This window comes from Loa loa (genome assembly GCF_000183805.2).
Source record: "Loa loa unplaced genomic scaffold supercont3.282, whole genome shotgun sequence".
Classification (NCBI taxonomy): Eukaryota; Metazoa; Nematoda; class Chromadorea; order Rhabditida; family Onchocercidae; genus Loa; species Loa loa.
In genome coordinates, this window is record NW_018108462.1 from 30,137 (window position 1) to 49,807 (window position 19,671).

Below are 19,671 nucleotides of genomic sequence, written 5' to 3' on the forward strand. Positions count from 1 at the left end.
TATATATATATATATATATATATATATATATATATATATATATTCAGCAACACATTCCACAACCATATTAACAATTTTAAATAACTTAAATGTTCCACTCACACTACAGTCATCAGAAAGATCAACATCGAAGTTTGAAAAATGACCTTTCTCAAAGTCCTTGAGAATTGGTGTCTCTCACCTTTTTTGAATTATTTTTCATGCTCTCTATATCTCCTTCCTTCCTTCACTTAAATTTCTAAAAAGTTCCGAACGAAAAGTTTAAATTGCAATCATCAATTAATCTCATGAGAAAAAAAAATTAAACTTGAAAATATTAGAAAAAAAACCATACATAATTCCCATGCATCCATTTTTATAGAATTCTCAGTTAAACATCCTTAAATATTCATCAATCATAATTCAAACATACCAAAAATAGCACTTCATGTACGACTATTTTAAAGGAATTTCAAATTTAGTTTGAAACATAATGAAAAAAGTAAAAGTATTCATAAACTACCCGAGGTAGTGTCAACATGATGGAGTAATTTGAACACTTGTTTCAGATTAAGTGCAAAAATGAATTCAAAAGTGATGCAACTTAGTTGGTACAAACTAATATTTGTATTGAAGTAGATCATATCGTACCATCTAACAGAAGATTAAAATTAAAACGTAAATTTGAATGAAGAAGATATTATTCTGAAGTTCTAGTTGAATTTCTAGTGATAATGTTTAGTTAAACAAAGCATAATCAATGGATATCAGCAAGATAAATCATGGACTTTAAACATATAAGCTAGTGAATGTAGTCTTATCAAATTTAGTAAAAAATATACTTTATTAAACATTAGATGCAACCATTGACAATTACATATTTAAAAATCAACAAACAAGTAAGCAAACGAAACGGATTACCAAAGATTCGTTAATTTAAATTGAAACATATTTTTCTTATTTTTCATTTTCTGATAAGAAAGAGGGATATGCTCAAAGTCATCAAACAATTCTAAGAAGAATCGAGTAACAGCATTCAGGCACAATGATTGTCACACGCAAAGTATATATATTCCCTTTGTCTCTTTTCAAATCACTCTTCGATTCCTTGTACTCACAGTCCTATGCTTGTTTCCACCCGCATTCTCAATCATACTTAGAAACAAACTATCACTACATACTAAAGGAGAAAATAACTGTTTCTATAAGGTGTATGCATTATTACAGCTACATTTGATCAAAAATTCCAAATCAATGAATTCGGCAGAAATTGAAAAAATTAAACCACTTTTGTATCATTTTCCACAGTTTCATTTTTTTGAGATTTCATTTCGTATTGTGGTTCAAAGTCACCCAAATGCACTAATAGTGAACCGACTGATAACCGTGAAATCAGTTCTTCTCGCTCGATATCATGAGCCCATTCAACCTGTAAGTCCTCGTTATATTTACTTATTTTCAGCGACAGATGCTAATTTTCAATCTATTTTCTGTCACGTTCAAAAACAACAAAGAAAACTTTCGATATACTGCTGCCAACCAAAGAGCTGAGAAGTATCCACAAGATTTTCTGGACAAAAACTGGTAGAGAATGGTAGTCAGACTAAATACCAACTTTTCCCCAGATATCACTTTGGTATTTCTGTTCTAACAGTGCCAGTTCAACGGCTTCATTGACATGCAAACGAGAGGATACGGTTGCCAGGGTAAGAAATACAGATTTGAGCGCTTCAGTAGCATATTGTAAACCGATCAATTGTAGAAAACTGTAATTTGACAACTGGTTTGCCAAACGAACTCGTGAATTATTGTCGATCACAGCTTCTGGAAAACTGATTAAGCTCATGATGCCCGTTCTCCAGCCATTTTATTGAATACAATCAATAAAATTAACTCATTTGTAAAAACAACATGAAAACTTTCAGAAGTTAGTGAAAGAGGGTAATCAGCTTCCGAGATCTACAGCTAACATTAAAGTTATTAGCAAAACTTCAAAATGCAACTAGCCTTCAACCAGTGAATAACTCGGTTTCGCTGACAAACCATACTCCCAGTTTACCCATTCGACTACTGGATTCCAGTTTGCCTCTTCTAGCTCTAGTAAATTACTGTTTTCCACCAGTCGATATAGGACTGTGTCTTTGTCCAGAAACTGGAGCACTTGTGACAAGAGGTCAGATCTAAACTAAATTCTCCAACAAAAGTAAGCGGAGCATATTTGGACAATATCCGATACTAATTTTACGCTATTTCGACACAACAATGACACCACACAAACAGTCAGTTCAGAGACATTTTATAAACAACTAATTAAAGGTCAGATTAACATTAATTGTAGCTTTACTGCTTTATTACTCCTCAGAGAGAACAAATTATTTCCAGTGGAATCCTAAATATGAATGAAATAGTGTAACTTCAAAGAAAAACAATGCATACTTTTTTAATGACATCGGATTATCGATAGCTGTAAAAATCAAGCCTGTGAGCCGCATTAAGTCCATCCTTAACTCATCCTTCTGCATGTTCCATTCTTCAGCTACAGCAAGAGCAAGTGCTTCAGAATATATCTAGAAAAAGAAACTAAACTGCGAAATGGTTTTTTTCCCTCATTGTTTCCTGTCAAATGAAGATAGCATTCGCGACAAGAAAAAAAAAGAACTCTTGTTCCATTTCATGTCTGAGTACCAAGAAAAAAAAAACAATAGTTTATGTTTGTCAGAAAATCAAACCTTTACTGGATTCCGCTTCGGTGTAACCAAATTGTGCTTATCAAGATATATGTTATAAACTTCCTCCATTGGCTTAAATACAACCCGTGCTTCCTGTAAGTGACGAAGTTTCAAATTCTCATTAATGAATTTGAGAAAAATTTTATGAGAAAAGTTGTCATCCCCTCCGTTTTAAAAACCGTATGTTTTCGTAACTCAATAATTTATCTAATTTCATGGTTACCTCATAAAATCGTTTCCTTGCATTAGGGATACCAGAAAACAATCGATATAATACATGGCACAGTCTTGCGTTCATCTAGAAAAAGCTATAGCCTGATCATTGCTTGTTCTCTCCAAGCTTCACTAGTGAGCACACATTATACTGCTTAATCGTTTCACCCAAGAAATTTATCTATCCGGTCAACATATACTATAGTACCTAGTCGAGTGAAATGCGTTTCCCCGACCAACGAACATGGCATCAAATTAGCCAGCTTCAATCAATAAAATTTATGTCCTACTTTGCTTTGATATAACTGCAACTCTTATTAGCCTTAAGCATTGAAGTAATGATAATCATTTCGATATTCATCAAACAGATAACCAAAATTTCAAAAGCATGCATTTCGAAAAAGTGTGAAGTAGCTATGAGGAAATCAGTATATGACAAAAGCCATAACAAAAAAGCAAAGCAATTTATGAGAAAAGCTGAAAAACAGTGTGGTTCTTCGATTATTTATTATAATTCAAAAGAGTAAAAATACAGTTCACGTAACAGAAGTGAACAAAAGATATATTTTGAAACATAAAATGATAGCTAACAGTGACAAACAAAAGTATTATACATATAAAAACTAAATTACTGTAGAAGCACTAAGAACTTTCTTAATGTTCGTCCTAAAATTCCTTTATATCAATTATCCTTTGAAACGAATCAATCTCTTAACAATATCAGCTGAGAAAACTGATGAACTCATGTCTCACCTGTAATTCGAATTTTGAAGTGTAAGAAATTTGCTGAAGTATAGTTTGATGTGCGAATCATTTATAACTTAAATTATAATTTAGATTTATATTCTAGAACAGCTAGCTCAAACAAGCCTTCCGAACAAAAATTTCAAGGAAAAAAAATACGATCATGTCATTTCCAGCTGTTTTTTATCATAGTCCGCATAACGTGGAAAACTTCTCGGTTGTGAATCGAAATCGTCGGATATCGTTGTCGATTCTATGTAAGGCATCTTTTTCGATTCACTAGCCGGAATTTCGCTCCTCCTATTCCGTTCTAATTTCTCCACCTTCTCTGCCATCTGCAAAAGCTTACCAACTGTTGATGGTCATGAAACACGTGATTTTTTTAAACTGTCAAATTCAAAAATACATAGTAGTTCCCTACATAACAATTAAATTATAACAATAATAATAATAATAAAGATAACAAAATCGAAATAATTACATGCATAATTTCCGCAATGTATTACAGCTTACTATACAATAGGATGATGGAAAGATTTATGACGCTTATGACTCGATCATAAAATTATTCTTTTATTTTACCGCCTGATTATAATGTCAGTTAAAATTTGGAACGAAAAAATAGCATCAAAATCTCAAACAGCTGCATGAAATTTCCAGTTATAATTTTCAAAATTTCAACCTCTTCACTTGTTTGTCGATTCGCTAAAATTTCTTCTTGTGTCGGTGGTAATTTCCGTAACCCTCGTAGCCATGTTAGCCATTCTGGTGATGGTACTTCGGATGAATTGACTGCCGGTATGAAACCTCTGTAATGTTTGTTTATTATGCCGTGAAATGAGTTGAAAAAATTAATCATATGTTTTGACATCATACCGATTTACGAATTCAATCATTGTTGCAAAATCATCAAGTTTAATTATGATATTATACTATGTAATTCTGATGTTAAAGAATTATTTAAATTTGCAAAGTTTTAACAATGGATCCTATGCACTGGTAATGAGGGAAAATGTTAAAATCTGAATTATTTTCATGAAAGTTCAAAGATTTTTTCCTCTTTCGCTGTAATTTCATTCGGCTTTACCAACCCTGTTTGTCAAACGGGTAAATTATTCACCTTTCAGGAGAAAATTATTCATCTTGGAAATGACTTCAATTACCGTGCAGTTACCCACCTAACTTATTATCAACTCGTTACAAAACTCATTAAATTCACTACTCATCTATTCCAGTCATCCATTCTATATTTCATTGTAAATGAATCCATAACCTATTTGGAATTCATCCTGGAGGTTTTTAGAATCTCCGGAATTAATTCCATAGCTTAATAGGATTTAATTACAATTCAATGGGACTCATCAAAATGTTACTTTTACCAACAAATCTACAACAGAATAGTTTGTAATTTTACACCCAAACAATAAAGAAAGTGGAAAGATGATAGCGTTACTTGAAGTTTATAGATAAAAGTTTCGTCCAAAAAACTTAAGTGGAATCCCGATATTCAAGAAATCAAAAAAAAAAAATCCATCACCAACTGACCTGTTAACAATTCTTTTGGATTTGGTTAATTCGTAGTATCTGTTGCCTTCTTCATCACTGCCAACAAAAGTTTTCTGGAATCGTTTCCGATCAAACGAATCCAAAAAATTACGCCAAATGAATGTTAGCACACCCGGACGACGAGTCATTAATACTCTATTCCCGTAATATCTCGAAAAATATACAATACATGATGTTTATCTTGGTAGATTTACTGATTTGAATAGTCAGCATACGCAACTACGCGTCTCATGCAAGTTTCATTCGATTAACTGAAACTATTTGCCCATTCCTCTACCAATATCCGCACATTTACATGTTAGAGAAATCAGCTGACTGTCTTATTGTACTCAGAATTTAACTTATTTGTTACAAAAAGTTATCGTAAAATATTACTCATACAGTATCACAAGGTTACTGTTTCAATATTTGAGGTTTCAATATTTTAATACATCCAATCGTTTTTGTAGTACCAACTCTAACAAATACCTTATTCATTACAGTAGGTTGGCAAAAAAAATGCCATCTCTAAATATTTCTGAAACATAAATTGTTAATTTTTGATTTCAAATCCAAATAATTCCAGATAATTTAAGTAATGATTAATAAATATATTATTTAATTGCTTATAGGATGCATTCTTTTATTACTCATAATTGCACGCTATACGTGACAGCTTCCAGTAAATACACGTGATAAGCTTTTGATAATTGTTAGCAAGCCTTTTAATTAACAAAATAAAAAAAGAAAAGAAAAAAGGAATTTGAAGTAATTGCATCTGAGTTAGAACTTTGATTCACACCAAATTACATCCACAACAGTAAAATAATTTACAGAAGTATTAATTAATCGAAGGAATGAAATTCCTTACTTTGCCACTAGTTTTTTCCTTTTTTTTTTTTTTTTTTAAACATAAATCTAGCATGTCACATTTTATTTTGCTAATACCGAATTGAAGTTTAAATTATATAGTTAGCACCAAAATTTACGAAAAATAAATAAATTAATTAATTAATTAATCGATTAATTCACTGAATGACTGATTGACTTTATCAAATGATGTTTACAATTTGTTCCTCCATTTTTCCCTTTCTCTTTCCTTTTATTTCAATTTCAATGTTACACAATTTTGGAAAAACTTTCATAGCGCAGAAATTATCTGGAAAAAAAAAGGAAACCTTATCCAGTTCGAAGATTAAATCCTCCATCTTGGGAAAAAATCATTCCATCTTTCCTAATTCATCATAATGACCACAAATATCTTCAATCATATTAAAACCAAAAAAAAAAAAACGAACAATGGATATTGCATCTACTGTTACCTACTTTGTTAACTATTTAAAATTAGGAGAAAATTTTCGAAATCACAAATTGAATTTAAATTTCAATACCATATAAATTAGTAAATAATCTCTGATGTATAGAATGCAGAATAATTCGGTGCATCACTTTTGATCTAACTCATTGATTCCTAACCTTTTCTTAACCAATCTGATTTGACCTTTGACTTTTTAATTTGCAACAAAGATTACAGAATGCAAAAATAATAAATCCTATAAACGTACTAACCTTATTAACCAATGATAAGAATAGACCCTATCCCCTCTTTACCGGATGCATCACCGTCTTCGCTGACTACCAGTTGGGTAACAGAAGTATGTTTCAAGCAAACATTTTTCATACTTCATTTAAGCTTTTATTATCATTTTGATTCTCAACACGAAAGCCTGGTAACGTCATGATTTTGATGTAAGTTCTGAGCTAATTGATGCATTTTTCGTTGTTTGTACTGGGGATAAAGCTTTTGTTGGGTCCTATTATGGGGAGAGGAAGGTGGGAGAGAAATACTGTATGTCTGGAGGGAGAGTTAGGAATTGATGGGATTGTAAGATGTCATAGATTAAAGATTACAGATGATGAAATATTACTGGTAAATTGGAAGAGATTAGAGATTGAGAAAATGTTGAATGAGTTAGTTAAATGTCAATGGTTTGTAGTGCATTATTTAAGGGTAAGAAAGAAAAAGGATTAGTTACTGGGAAGGAGATAATGGAGATGAATGAGAGGGGGTGAAAGAAAAATAAAAATGAAGAGTTGTAAAAATATTAGGGGAACTAATGTGATTTATTATGACCAGAGATTGAAAGTGTTAGAAGGTTAGGAAAACAGGAGAGGAATTGTTTTGTTAAAAATTTTAATAATTAGGCTTAAATTTAAATGAATGATTGATTTTGTTTATCTTTTTAAAATTTCTTTATGTTAATGTAATTGCTACATTGTTGTCATTATGGATATGACATCATTCGAATCAATCAGATTTCAGGATATCTCGGTCTGTACAGTTATTTGTAAAATACATGTTTAATGATGGTAATACTATTATCACATGGCTATATAGGTCTTCCATAAATCTTTACCAGGAAGAATTCCGATATAACCCATTAAAATCAATCTTTTAATGTATATTAGGATGCTTCCCAAAATTATTGAATCTCTCGAAATATTCTATAAATATCACTATATCACTGAAATATTCTCCAATTTGTTTGATTCATCGGGACAAACACTTCATCAAATGTCTTAAACTATTCGTTGTCAATCTTATTGATGATTATTAGATTGTGACCATATACTGAATGGAACTGTTGAAATTTGATAATTCATCAGCTGGCGAAAATAATCGATAGTTTTTTTTTTCATCAAAATGTATGTTTTGTGTAAATTTTTCATATTATCTTAGTTCATCGATGAGTTCGCTTTCAATTGTAAGTCCAGAACGTCGGATTGAATTGAATCCTTTCGATGTCGATGCCTGGAATCTTCTGCTACGAGAGTCACAGGTAATCATTTTATTGAACACTAATATTTCCTGGTTGAAATATGTTGGGGACTCTCAATTTGATTGATATTTAAAATAAATGAATTTGAAGTAATTGTAGTAAGTAGTGCATAAGTTAGATAATTGTGCCTCATTTTTGTTAAACTTGGGTTAATGACATAAGAGAAAAATGACACAATGACACATTGTGTCATTTTTTTTTTAATGACACACTAGTTCACTTCGTGACATTTTTTAAATCAAGCTGAGAGTAAATATATGATCTTATCAGAATAATTTCTGGCCAATTTTTTTAAGGTTTTTGTTGTGGTACCATTTGAGAAGTTACTTTCGTTTAATGAAAAAATAGGGGAGTGAGATGATGAAGATTAATTGAGCTGGAAAGATTTTGTAAATTTTATTTTATATCGAAAATATTTGAATCATTTACACTCGACCCTCTTCGTTTCTTTGAGATAAACTGTAAATAAACTATACTTAGGTAACGAAAATGTGTTGAGAAGCTAGAACTCATTTGGAATAACTTTCCAGCCATCTATGGAAGTAGGCCGCCTTATTCAGGGGGCGAACTGCTGCGCACTGTGACAGACAGACAGGTCAGAGGGAAAGCAATATGCTATGATATCCAAAAGAATCTTATAGTGTGTGAAATTTCAGGCTAGACCAATTGATCAGGTGCGTTCGTTTTATGAAAAATTGGTGACACAGTTCCCGAATGCTGGCCGTTACTGGAAAGCATACATAGATCATGAAGTAAGTCATTTCTACTGAAAAAATTTTTGCTTTGTTTCAAAATTATGGACTTTTATTTTACTTTACGATCTCTTTTATGGCGAAGCTGTATTTGGATTTGCATTTGCTCATTGTGGTCGTTTCAGCTAAAAAATATTCACACTTGAAACATAGTGACAGTGGGGGGTTCAAAGGACAAATATCAAAAAAATTTTATTCATTATATAAAATCCCTTAAAATATGCAGAAAAGTTCAGAGAGTGATTGGTACTGTTTTTGTTTATCAAAATCACGATTTCGTAAATCACGAACTTGAGGGACATTTAGAGAAAAGGATAAATTATTATGGATTGGAATGTAGCAGCAATACAGTTTCCATCAATTGAATACCATCATTTTTATTTGTTTTGCAATTTTGCAGCGCGCAGTGGTGCTTGCTCTTCTTCTCCTTCTTCGTGTAAACAAACATGGGAATTCTGTGAAACTGAGAACAAAAAATGTGAATTTAGGAATGACATACTCTATCTTTAGTCAATGTTTTGAACAAGTATCAAATGTATTACTACTGCTGCATGAATTTTGCCACCATCCCGAACGGAATAAAAATTTTTACTTGAAAAAGTGGCCCAACAGTAATAAAATACATATTTTTGGTTGCATTTTTCCTTTTTCCTTTTTCTCTTTCTTTTTTAAATTTTCCCACCGAATAAAGAATATGCAACAAATATGATCTCTTTCACATTGCAACTAATCATGATTTTTCAAAATTCACTTCATTTTACATTCTATCTCCTTTTTCGGCACGTGAAATTCTGTGAAAGGATACCAGAAATGCCGATAGGAGGGGAGGAAAGAGCATCACACTGAAAGTCTGGGCGATCTCGTGGTGTGAATTTTGAGAAATCCTTTCACAAAAACAGTGTTCAACTAACTAAAAGCAATAATAGTTCAAACAAGTCTCTTTTTCTTTTTTCTTTTCTTTTTTTCTTTTTTGAAGGAAGAGGAGAGTCTAGCACATATTCTAAGAATTGCCCTAATAATTTTAAGAAAAACTTTTGCTGACTGGTGTTAGAGTTTCATTTCCCGAAAGTTTCAGATTGACCCTATAAAATTCCATATCGTTTTCTTGTTGCACAATATCCAGCTTACATTTTGACAAATTACCAAAACATTGTTACATCATCTTGAAAATTTCACGGGGAGATTTATGGTTAAACGTGTGTTGTTATGTGACTAAATTAATCCTAAAACATGAACATGACGTATGTTGTCATGTGACTAAATTAATCATAAAACATGGACATGATCTGCTACCTTATCTGTTGTCACAGCTGCTCAATATATAGCATTGCTTTAGCCGTAATGCCTATTATGGGTCAGCTTTACATGAATTTCTTAGAAGGTAAGCTCACACTCTCTTTTTTTGATTTCTGAAATTTTATTTTTCATCAACGAAAGAATCTTATTTGTTTAAATTTCAGCTTCGTGGCAAAAATTACGAAAATGTGGAATCAGTAAGTTTGAATTCTTTTTTGGGGTTTCCAGAATTTTTGGTTTGGAATTTGAGCAATTTATGATAGTGTTGTATAAATCTGTTTTACAGCGAATAGCCCAACTGTGGGCTGAATTAACATGAATGCTTTTAACGGCCAATTATCACAGGATCTGTTCTATGCTGTTACAAGGAAAGTAAATGTTGGAGTACTTTTTCCAAACCTTTAATGTGATCCCAATTCTTTAGCTAGATTCATCATGCAGAATATACGCGAAACTTTGTCTCGAAGTTTAAGGCTCGTCAGCACTGTTCTCTGTTGATTAGTGGGAACTGGATTAACCAACGAGGGTATTATGATAATTTTCCTGGGCCTAATGCGTGTCAACGTTCATAATTAAATTGTAATAGGAGTATTTAACTTGCAATGGAAGTATTTTGAAGTATTTTCGGCAGTAAGTAATTTGATCGAAGTATCACAACTTGGAACTTCTTATACAACTTGAAATCCATATGTTTATCATTAGTAAGTTGTTGGATCATCATTACCACAAAAAAAGAATGATAAAATTAAAGGGTAAATGGTAAAATAAGAAGTAAAATGTAAAAGAAAATGGTACTCCAACATTTAGTGGGATGCGACTCTCCTTACGACCGTATGCAATATAATGGTATTTTATTTTTTGGGCCTTGTCTCATTCATGTCCTCAACACGAACCGTAATAATAACTGTTAAAATCATTCATGTTAATTTAACTCATGATTAGGCTATTCGTTATAAAATGGATTTGCATAACACTATCATAAATTGTCTAGATTCCAGACCAAAAAAAAAAATAAAGAGTAAAGTGCTATTTTATTCCTGATAACATGTTACTGCTTAATGATTGGAGGACATTTTTTTTGCAGTTATTTGGACGTTGTCTTATTCATGTCCTCAACATCGACCTCTGGAAGTGTTATGTTTTTTATGTGCGTGAGACCAAAGGGCATCTCTCTTCATTCAGGTTTGACATTCATTTCTTTTGATGCAGCTAATTTATGTATATATACTACATATATCTTATAGACATTAATTGCACATGCACTTCAATTTTCAACTTTCCTGCATCAGATTATAATTTGAATCTTGGATAAAACGAGTGAACTAGCTTTTATTGAAGTAATCTTACTCGTTATTCAAGTGTTTGACATTTACTTAATGATTTTATCATAATCCACTAAACGGACATCCAATTGTTATTCAAGTTACTTTACTCACTTCTTTATTATTTAAATATCTTTATTGCGGTATTACAGCAATTAAATTTCATTTTGTCACATAATTAAATAGTCTGTAGTCTTCGATTTAGAACTGCATATTGATAATATCTTTGCATTTCTGGAAATAAGTCCCATATTCTCCCATTTCAGGGAAAAAATGGCACAAGCATATGAATTTGCTTTGGATAAAATTGGTCTTGATATGCATTCATACTCAATTTATTCCGATTATCTTTCCTTTCTCAAATCTGCGTAAGTTTTGTTAATTTTTCTGTTAACTATAGTAGAAAATCTATGTTTCTCTAGGGACGTTTAACATTACATTTGCCCATTACAGACCCACGGTTGGTCAGTATGCAGAGAATCAGCGGATTTCAGCTGTTCGTAAAGTTTATCAACGTGGTGTCGTCACTCCAATGGTTAATATTGAACAGTTGTGGGCTGAATACTGTGCTTACGAAAAGGTAAGGCGTCGAAGAATTCTTGTATATTGTCCATTAAATTTGTTGAATCTTTTACTGATTACGGTTTGCTTAATGAATGCAGAAGTGAATTTACGGTTTGGTCTACGGAAAAAGTGATTTGGGAGGAATTTGAAACTGTTTTGATCTTGTTGCTGTATGAACAATAAATCTTGATTTTTTTTGTGTTTTCCTTGTTATTTTTCCGAATTCTAGAGCGTAAATGCTACATTAGCAGAGAAATTGATAGCTGAACGAAATAAGGAATACCAAGTTGCTAAGCGCATCTCAAAATCATTGGAACAAGTGACAAGAGGATTAAACAGACAAGCTGTAAGTGTACCACCACGAGGAACTGCTGCAGAAATGAAGCAGGTTTGAAATTTTTAATTCCATTTCCGTTTTTTATATTTTGATTTTTACAAAAATTTGTAGAGTAAATTAGTTATGTAAAATTTGACATAAAAGACTTCGTAAAAATCAAAATTTAAGTAAAAAAAATTAATTTAAAAAATCATAAAATCTTTTTTTCAGCTAGATATGTGGCGAAAGTACATACAATGGGAAAAAAGTAATCCTTTGGGCACTGAAGAATATGCATATTTTGCTAAAAGAGGTGATTATAAGCTTTAATACTTAAGCATTAAATTAAAACAAACAGTATTATATGGTAATTTTGCTGTCTTAGAGAAAAAAAAACTGGTAATATGATAATGTGTATAGCTGAACGATACATATCAATATCAGAGATTGATATCGCTAGAGATTTATGTTGTTTAATAATGAATATGTTTACCATGGTTACAGTAATATATGCTTACGAACAAGCTCTTCTATGTCTTGGTTACTACCCCGACATGTGGTACGAAGCTGCATTGTTCCAACAACAAGCTGCAGCTGTTTTAGCAGAAAAGGGTGATGTGAAATTAGCGGCAACAATGAACATTGATATCATTCGTTAGTTGCTATATATTATGAATTTGGAAAAATCGCTAAATCCTTGTTTGCTAGAGTAATGGAGTATTTTGTAGATTTTACTGAAGGTTCTATTAGGTGAATATTTTCAGGTGTTACTATAATAGTATTATCAAGATTAAGATAAATACTATTTATTCGTTTTGTCGTTCTATTGTTTTTATTGTTTTTCTTCACTATGCATCATCCTCAATTAATTTCAATATGTAGATGAAATTTAAGCAATATGTAGATATGTAGATGAAATATGTAGATGAAAATATGTAGATGAAAATTAAAAATGTAGATGAAATATGTAGAATACAATATGTAGATGAAAATTAAAAATGGGCATATATTGATTAGGTTCGGATAATCCCTAATTGTTTTGAAATGATTTTAGAAAGAGAAATATGCGAAGCATTCTTGGCAAAACTTTCTTGTATTTGCTTCGAGTGATTCTACTTTCCTATTCTTCTTTAAAAGATTTTTTTTTTTCCAGAATTATTCGAGCGTGCAGTTGGAGGCCTTTTGAAGGAAAGCCAGCTTCTGTTTTTCGCATATGCAGATTATGAAGAAGAGCGAATGAAATTTGATAATGTGAAAAAGATTTACGACCGTCTTTTGGCCATTGAAACGGCCGACCCAACTTTGGTAATTGCTTACATGCTATTCATTGGTATTCGTAGATTTATGGGCTTCTAAAGCTATAAACTTCATCATACTATGTACTATGTTGACATACATACATACATGCCAACATGCATATATTCTCTACCGAAAAAACTTCATTTTTCTATCCGAAGTGATACATTATGGTGCTGTCTGTAAAAGTTTGAAAAAATTTTGCACAAGTGATGAAAATACATTAATCTTACGCAGTTTATTTGGTTATTTAAATTCAGGCCTATATACAGCTGATGAAATTCGTGAGGCGAACTGAAGGTGTCCAGTATGCACGCGCGGTTTTCAAACGTGCACGTCAGGATTCACGTTGCAAATTTCACGTTTTTGTTGCATCCGCACTTATGGAATATTACTGCAGCAAGGTCCTTGATTTTTATATTTCTTTTAATAATTTTTTCAGGATTAAAATTCGTGGTGTGACGTCCAGTCTTCTGTGCACTTCCAATATTTCTAAAGCATTAGCCCTTCATTAACAGCTTCAGGTCTGAAATTGAATTATTGACGCACTACTTCCATTATCTATGACTTTTCAGGATACGGATATTGCGATAAGAGTTTTTGATATGGGGCTAAAAAAATATGGTGATGAACCGGAATATGCTCTCGCTTACGTCGATTTTCTGTCGCACTTAAATGGTAATCCTAGTTACGTAAAAAGTTAACAAAGCTCAAAGATACTTATTATATCTTATGATCTGTTCTTTAGATCGGATTATTGTGTTCCTATTTCTATAGTTTTCCTGCTGTAGTTTCTGTGCTTTGCTTTAGGAATTGCACATATATTTCTCGTCGAGAATGGTTTTCCATATCAAATTTCCTTTTGTAATGTCTTTAAAAAATAATTTTTGGTATTTTAAAAAAATCGAATTGCTGAATTCTATTTGTTCAAAAGAAAAAAGAAAGTGAAAAAAAAAATTATTTCAGAAGATAACAATACACGTGTTGTACTTGAGCGAATATTGACTTCGGAATCTATGACGCCTGAAAAATCGATGTTAGTCAATTTTTTTGCATGATCACAAATTTATTTTTGGACGTTATGTTTAATAATCTTTTTTTCTTTCTAGTGAGATTTGGGATCGTTACTTAGAATTTGAATCACATGTTGGCGATTTGTCGAGTATCTTAAAAGTTGATCAGAGACGACGTGAAGCGTTGAAAGAACAGTGTGGTGAAATGCAAACGCTGTTGTTAATTGATCGATACAAATTTTTGGATTTAGTACCATGCACTAATGATCAGTTACGATTGATGGGTTATTCGGTAAGCAGCAAGCAAATTATCTAGTTCAAGCATTTATCTGCAGATATTTTTTGGTTCTAATTTCATTATAATGCAATAAGTCGTTATGACAACCATTATCTTTATCAATCCCATGATATTTTCTGACCTGTTTTACTTTTTTAAATGTCCTCTTATTGTACTTGCCACAATTGTATTGGGACTGCAAAAAAAAGTTTAAAAAGCGAAGAAATTTTATGAATCTATTTACATCCGAAAATCCATGAGATTATTTGTTGACTTCATGCATGTGTTATTGAACTTCCCCAGATCAAATTTGATGTTTCTTGAGACTTTAGGATTCTTGCTAGGTTTCACATAATATCACAGTCTATGTAAAGCTGAAAAAAGAAGATTGGGAATGATTCACGAGGAAATTTTTTAATTTTGAGTGCATCAAAAATCATGCGCTAGCTCGGTAGTTCCACATTATTAATGAGCACCAATAGAACAAATCGTTACACTGTTAATTTGATTAATCCGTTGTTAATCGTAAATGGTTTGATAGGAAAAAAGAAAAAAGAAAGAACTTATAACTTCTTTTAAAAAAAAGCTTTTAGAAATGGTTTGTTGAAAATTTTTCAAATTCTTAATTGCGAACAAATTTTCAGTCCTGTGTTCTAAGATATTTACAGAAAAAACTGGGACAAGGTTCATCACTAATTGGACGCGCATCAATTTCAGGGACGGCTTCTTTATTGTCAAATGGTGTTCAAACAAATGGTTTGTTTTCTTGTTTGATGACTTTGTCATTCTATTTATGCTGCAATCTGAAATCTCATAGTTTATTTATTCATTTATTTTTTATTTCAGGACAAAGTACAGTGAGGCAAACTGCAGGTGGAGGTGGACCATCAGTTGTAATGGGTGGTGGTGTAAGTTTGGAAATTTCTGGTTATCCAAGGCCGGATACAGATCAAATGATACCTTTCAAGCCAAAACTGAACACAAATGCCAGTTATCATCCTGTCCCTGGTGGTATGCTCTGTTTCAATTTTTCTTTTGTTTACATTAATTTTTTTTCCAATCTTCTAATTTGTAATATGTGAATTCTTCAAAGTTGCAAGTTGTTAATCTCATTTTTTAAAGGTGTTTTCCCACCACCGGCTGCGGCCGCTCAGCTGATGCAGATGTTACCCCCTCCATGGTGTTTCAATGGTCCATTTGTTTCGATAGATTTACTTATGGAAAGCTTGACAAAATTCAGCCAAAGTGGACGTATGTTTTTCCGTCAAATTTTCTAAATTCTCTCGATTTCCGCAATAGTTCTATTCAATGCTTATCTGATTTCTTTATCATCCACGAAATTTGTCCTTTTTAGCACCATCAGTTGATCCTAAAGTGAAACTGGAAAATGGTACTATGTTTGGGGTGCATCGAGTAGAAGATATCAAAAAAGAATTTTATCAGTTATTGAATACTACTACTGATCCTAATGTTGTAAGTTTTTATTATCTTTCTGCTTCTGATCTACTTACAATTGGATGAGATTTAACAGCTAATATTTTATCAAAGATGTTAAATACTTCATCAAAATTTGGAAGAAAGTTTAGATTTTGGCATCAAGCGAATACCAACAACAACAATCAGCTGTTACACAAAGGAAGAGACGAGCAGCTGGTGGTGGTGATTCTGACAGTGATGAGGAGGCGGCACCACGTGCATCTGGGATAGTTCGGGATATTTATCGAAGAAGAATGAACCAAAAAGTTCACGAGTAATAATTTTTCTCATTCGGGTTGTCTGTCGTATTGTTTCCATATTCTAATAAAATGTATTGTAGTCTTTCATGCCTGTCGGTTTACGAAAACTTTCTAAACAGTTATTGATTGTATTAGGGCTTTTCAAAGTAATTGTAAATTAGGCTTTAGTTGATAATTCCGCTGGTCGATAAAAAAAACAAATCGGAAATTTTTTGTACTCAGTTCTCTCTTTATGTACATAATGTTATTGTTTTGCAGTTCACGTCAACACTTTTCTTATGCATTGTTGTACGCTATTTTTGATTATGTCGTTATTACTATTATTTTTTCTTTTTTTTTTTTTTTGATTTTGAAAGCATTTCGATCTCTGCTATGTTCACCCTTGATCAACTGATCAGGGTTAAACGCAGATATTAGACTTGAATTAAAATTTGCTATAAAAAATGAAACAACTTTGTAAGTTTCTATAAGCACTCATACTCCCAACGTTCTCATATTTTTTCTGAAATTTTAAAAATATTGCAAACGGCAGCATTGTCATTAACGAAATTACATTTTTTATTCCCACAAAAACCCGAAAATTTTCAGAGTTTCTTAATTTATGTTGTCATTTATATTTCTGTTGGTATTTATTTTGTTGAGAACTATATTTCATTGTTATTAAGTTCATGATCATCAAATTTTCTTGTTTACTTGGATTTACATTCAATAATGTCCTTTTTGCTATCCAGCTCTTAGCCGGATTAGAATGCATTCATTTGAGACAATACAAGGATAAGACTGTCAAATTTTTTTTTATTATCTATAAGAACTTGTAATGTTATCAATATGTAGAAAAAGTTTTAGTGGAAATTTTCCAGGTAGAAAAGGCAAGAGTTAGTTTAATTAAGGAAAAATTCTTTACAAAGAATAAGAAAATGACATTTTATAGTGTTTGTTGAAAAGATTTATTATAGCTTAAAATTTTGAAAAAAATTCAATACGTTCTTATATTGTATTACATTTAATTGTCTTTAAAGTCTTGAAATCTGAATTAAATTCATTTCATTTAATGAAAATTTCTGATTTTAAATTATAGCATTTTTTTCTTTCATTAGTTTTTGAATTAAAACATTTCTTTCGAAATTATGAACGCATTTTATCCATCTCAAAATGTTTACTTTTTATAGAAAAAAAATCTCAGCAAATTCTCATTAATGGTTATTCGGTAAATATCCTCGTACGATTATTGTGCCATCATAATTTACTGATGCATATTCTCGTAACTTTTGATTTACGTACTTCTATTTGCATACATCATTATTGCAGGAATTGGATATGTTAATTAATCAATAGTGGAAGTTAAGAATATCAGGAAATATACCGGGCATTTGCTCAGTTAACTTATACAATTTCATTTTATGTAATCAAAACGAAGAAGACATAAATGTTTGATAAATTTCGTTCAGAGAAATAAGACTAAAAAGATTTTATTTAATAAAAATGATTAAAAGAGGAAGAGATAAAGGTATGCCATAATCAATACCGTAAATTAATTGAAGAAACTATAAAGTTAGAAGCTTACTACAGTAGAAATACAAAATATACTGTAATAATGGCGCTAACTGGATTTTGTTCTTAATATATGTTATCATGATTACATATAATGGTATGTTTATATTAGCAATTTTGATTTTTCATAAATATATAGGCTAGATATTTGTTTAGGCTTAATTAACAAAATGATATGAACAAATTCCAATTATCAGCAATAATGATATTATGATATTAATAAATATTAGTGAAGAAAATACTTGTAATTAATACAGTATAATTTATTTCTTATCCAATTTATTTAACTTCATATTAACAATAATATCTTCTACAGTTAAAATTTCATAGCAGCAAATTCATACTTGATAAATTTAAAAATTTCAAAGTACTGAAACAGCAGGGAATTAAATTGGTGGATTGTTGAATTTGAATTTTAATTACCGGGAAAAAAGAAGGAAGTTTACAGAGATGATGTGATTGAATTATGTGTCAAGAAAGAAATTTTTTAAAAATTATAAAGGAATAGATTGGAATAATTATGGATGAGGAAACAATTCCTAAATAATCTTAATTTGTTTCTCTTTTTTCAAAATAGTTTTGAAATCACGAAAAAAAAAAATTGAAAGAGCAAAGATCATCCATAACCTATTGACCTTTCCACCTTTTTTTTCCTTACAATATCAATTCAAAAACACTGATAGTATTACAACAATCGTTGTAAAAAAAAAATATAGATATATATTGTAATATTTTCAATTACTGTACTGTAATGCTTTCAATTCCAAACATGTTTATTGTAATGTACCAGAAAAAAAAATGGAAGAACATATTTATTGTTGTCTCTTCATTTGTCACATTCTTTATGAACTTTTTTTTCATGCTATTACTCTTTCATGAAGTTCACTTGTTTACTTACTTACTTACTTATTACTTCCTTATTCTATTTTCATTTGACCTTTTTTTTCATTCTATTACTCTTTCACGAAGTTCACTTATTTACTTACTTACTTACTTCCTAACTCTAATGTTATTTGTAAAGAAGAATAGACTTGATTTTTTTCTTTTCTATTCCAAATGATCATTAGACAAAATTAATTAAACTTCACCTAAACATAAACATACAAAATGTGCATGTATGGGTGTATAGCTGCGCATGATATGTTGGTATATATATATATATGTGTGGTGTATATTTGGATGTATGTAGACATGTATATATGTGTATAATAAGTATATATGCGGTGGGTGCATATATGTTGTAGGTATATGTATGTGGGTATCTATATATATATATATACATGTGTGTGTGTATGTGGTGCATATATGTATGTAGATGTATGTATGTGGTGTATATATATATATACATATGTGTGTGTGGGTATCTATGTATGTATATATACATATGTGTGTGTGTATGTGAGTACATATATGTGTGTAAGTGTATGTATGTGGGTATCTATGTATATATATATACATATGTGTGTGTGTGTGTGTGTGTGTGTAGTATGTGTGTATA

General features: G+C 31.1%; 4 protein-coding genes across 4 annotated transcripts; 1 reads left to right on the forward strand and 3 right to left on the reverse strand.

The window, feature by feature from the left end:
* Positions 1–1,194: 1,194 nt before the first annotated feature.
* On the reverse strand, positions 1,195–3,012 carry LOAG_05675 (hypothetical protein). The gene is made up of 6 exons (XM_020446942.1): positions 2,932–3,012; positions 2,709–2,801; positions 2,416–2,546; positions 1,987–2,159; positions 1,595–1,803; positions 1,195–1,408 (listed from the first exon to the last, which is right to left on the reverse strand). The coding sequence occupies exons 1-6, from the start codon at positions 3,004–3,006 to the stop codon at positions 1,259–1,261; spliced, it is 831 nt and encodes a 276-aa protein (XP_020302776.1). The 5' UTR covers positions 3,007–3,012; the 3' UTR covers positions 1,195–1,258.
* A 712-nt stretch (positions 3,013–3,724) lies between these two features.
* On the reverse strand, positions 3,725–5,448 carry LOAG_05676 (NADH:ubiquinone oxidoreductase 17.2 kDa subunit family protein). The gene is made up of 3 exons (XM_003141213.2): positions 5,211–5,448; positions 4,348–4,474; positions 3,725–4,000 (listed from the first exon to the last, which is right to left on the reverse strand). The coding sequence occupies exons 1-3, from the start codon at positions 5,357–5,359 to the stop codon at positions 3,827–3,829; spliced, it is 450 nt and encodes a 149-aa protein (XP_003141261.1). The 5' UTR covers positions 5,360–5,448; the 3' UTR covers positions 3,725–3,826.
* Positions 5,449–7,957: 2,509 nt separating this feature from the next.
* LOAG_05677 (hypothetical protein) lies at positions 7,958–16,640 on the forward strand (the record flags this gene model as incomplete). Its single annotated transcript, XM_003141214.1, has 19 exons — positions 7,958–8,050; positions 8,707–8,802; positions 10,263–10,295; positions 11,183–11,280; positions 11,687–11,788; positions 11,874–12,000; positions 12,214–12,372; positions 12,532–12,613; positions 12,805–12,954; positions 13,454–13,605; positions 13,857–14,000; positions 14,172–14,274; positions 14,563–14,632; positions 14,706–14,901; positions 15,531–15,642; positions 15,733–15,897; positions 16,009–16,137; positions 16,241–16,359; positions 16,473–16,640. 19 exons carry the CDS (start codon positions 7,958–7,960, stop codon positions 16,638–16,640), a joined length of 2,298 nt encoding a protein of 765 aa, XP_003141262.1.
* Positions 16,641–19,286: 2,646 nt separating this feature from the next.
* LOAG_05678 (hypothetical protein) lies at positions 19,287–19,670 on the reverse strand (the record flags this gene model as incomplete). The annotated part of the gene is made up of 1 exon (XM_003141215.1): positions 19,287–19,670. A coding segment is annotated over one exon (384 nt), but the record flags the coding sequence as incomplete, so codon positions are not given.
* Position 19,671: the final 1 nt, after the last annotated feature.

Coding starts and splice junctions, on each gene's coding strand:
- LOAG_05675 (XM_020446942.1), bottom strand. CDS start 3,006: ATGAACGCAAGACTGTGCCATGTATTATATCGATTGTTTTCTGGTATC. Junction 2,160..2,415: donor AATCCGATGTCATTAAAAAA/GTATGCATTGTT, acceptor AATTTAGTTTAG/ATCTGACCTCTTGTCACAAG. Junction 1,804..1,986: donor GAGTTATTCACTGGTTGAAG/GCTAGTTGCATT, acceptor TCAGTTTTCCAG/AAGCTGTGATCGACAATAAT.
- LOAG_05676 (XM_003141213.2), bottom strand. CDS start 5,359: ATGACTCGTCGTCCGGGTGTGCTAACATTCATTTGGCGTAATTTTTTG. Junction 4,475..5,210: donor TCCAAAAGAATTGTTAACAG/GTCAGTTGGTGA, acceptor CAAACATTACAG/AGGTTTCATACCGGCAGTCA. Junction 4,001..4,347: donor ATCGACAAACAAGTGAAGAG/GTTGAAATTTTG, acceptor AAGCTTTTGCAG/ATGGCAGAGAAGGTGGAGAA.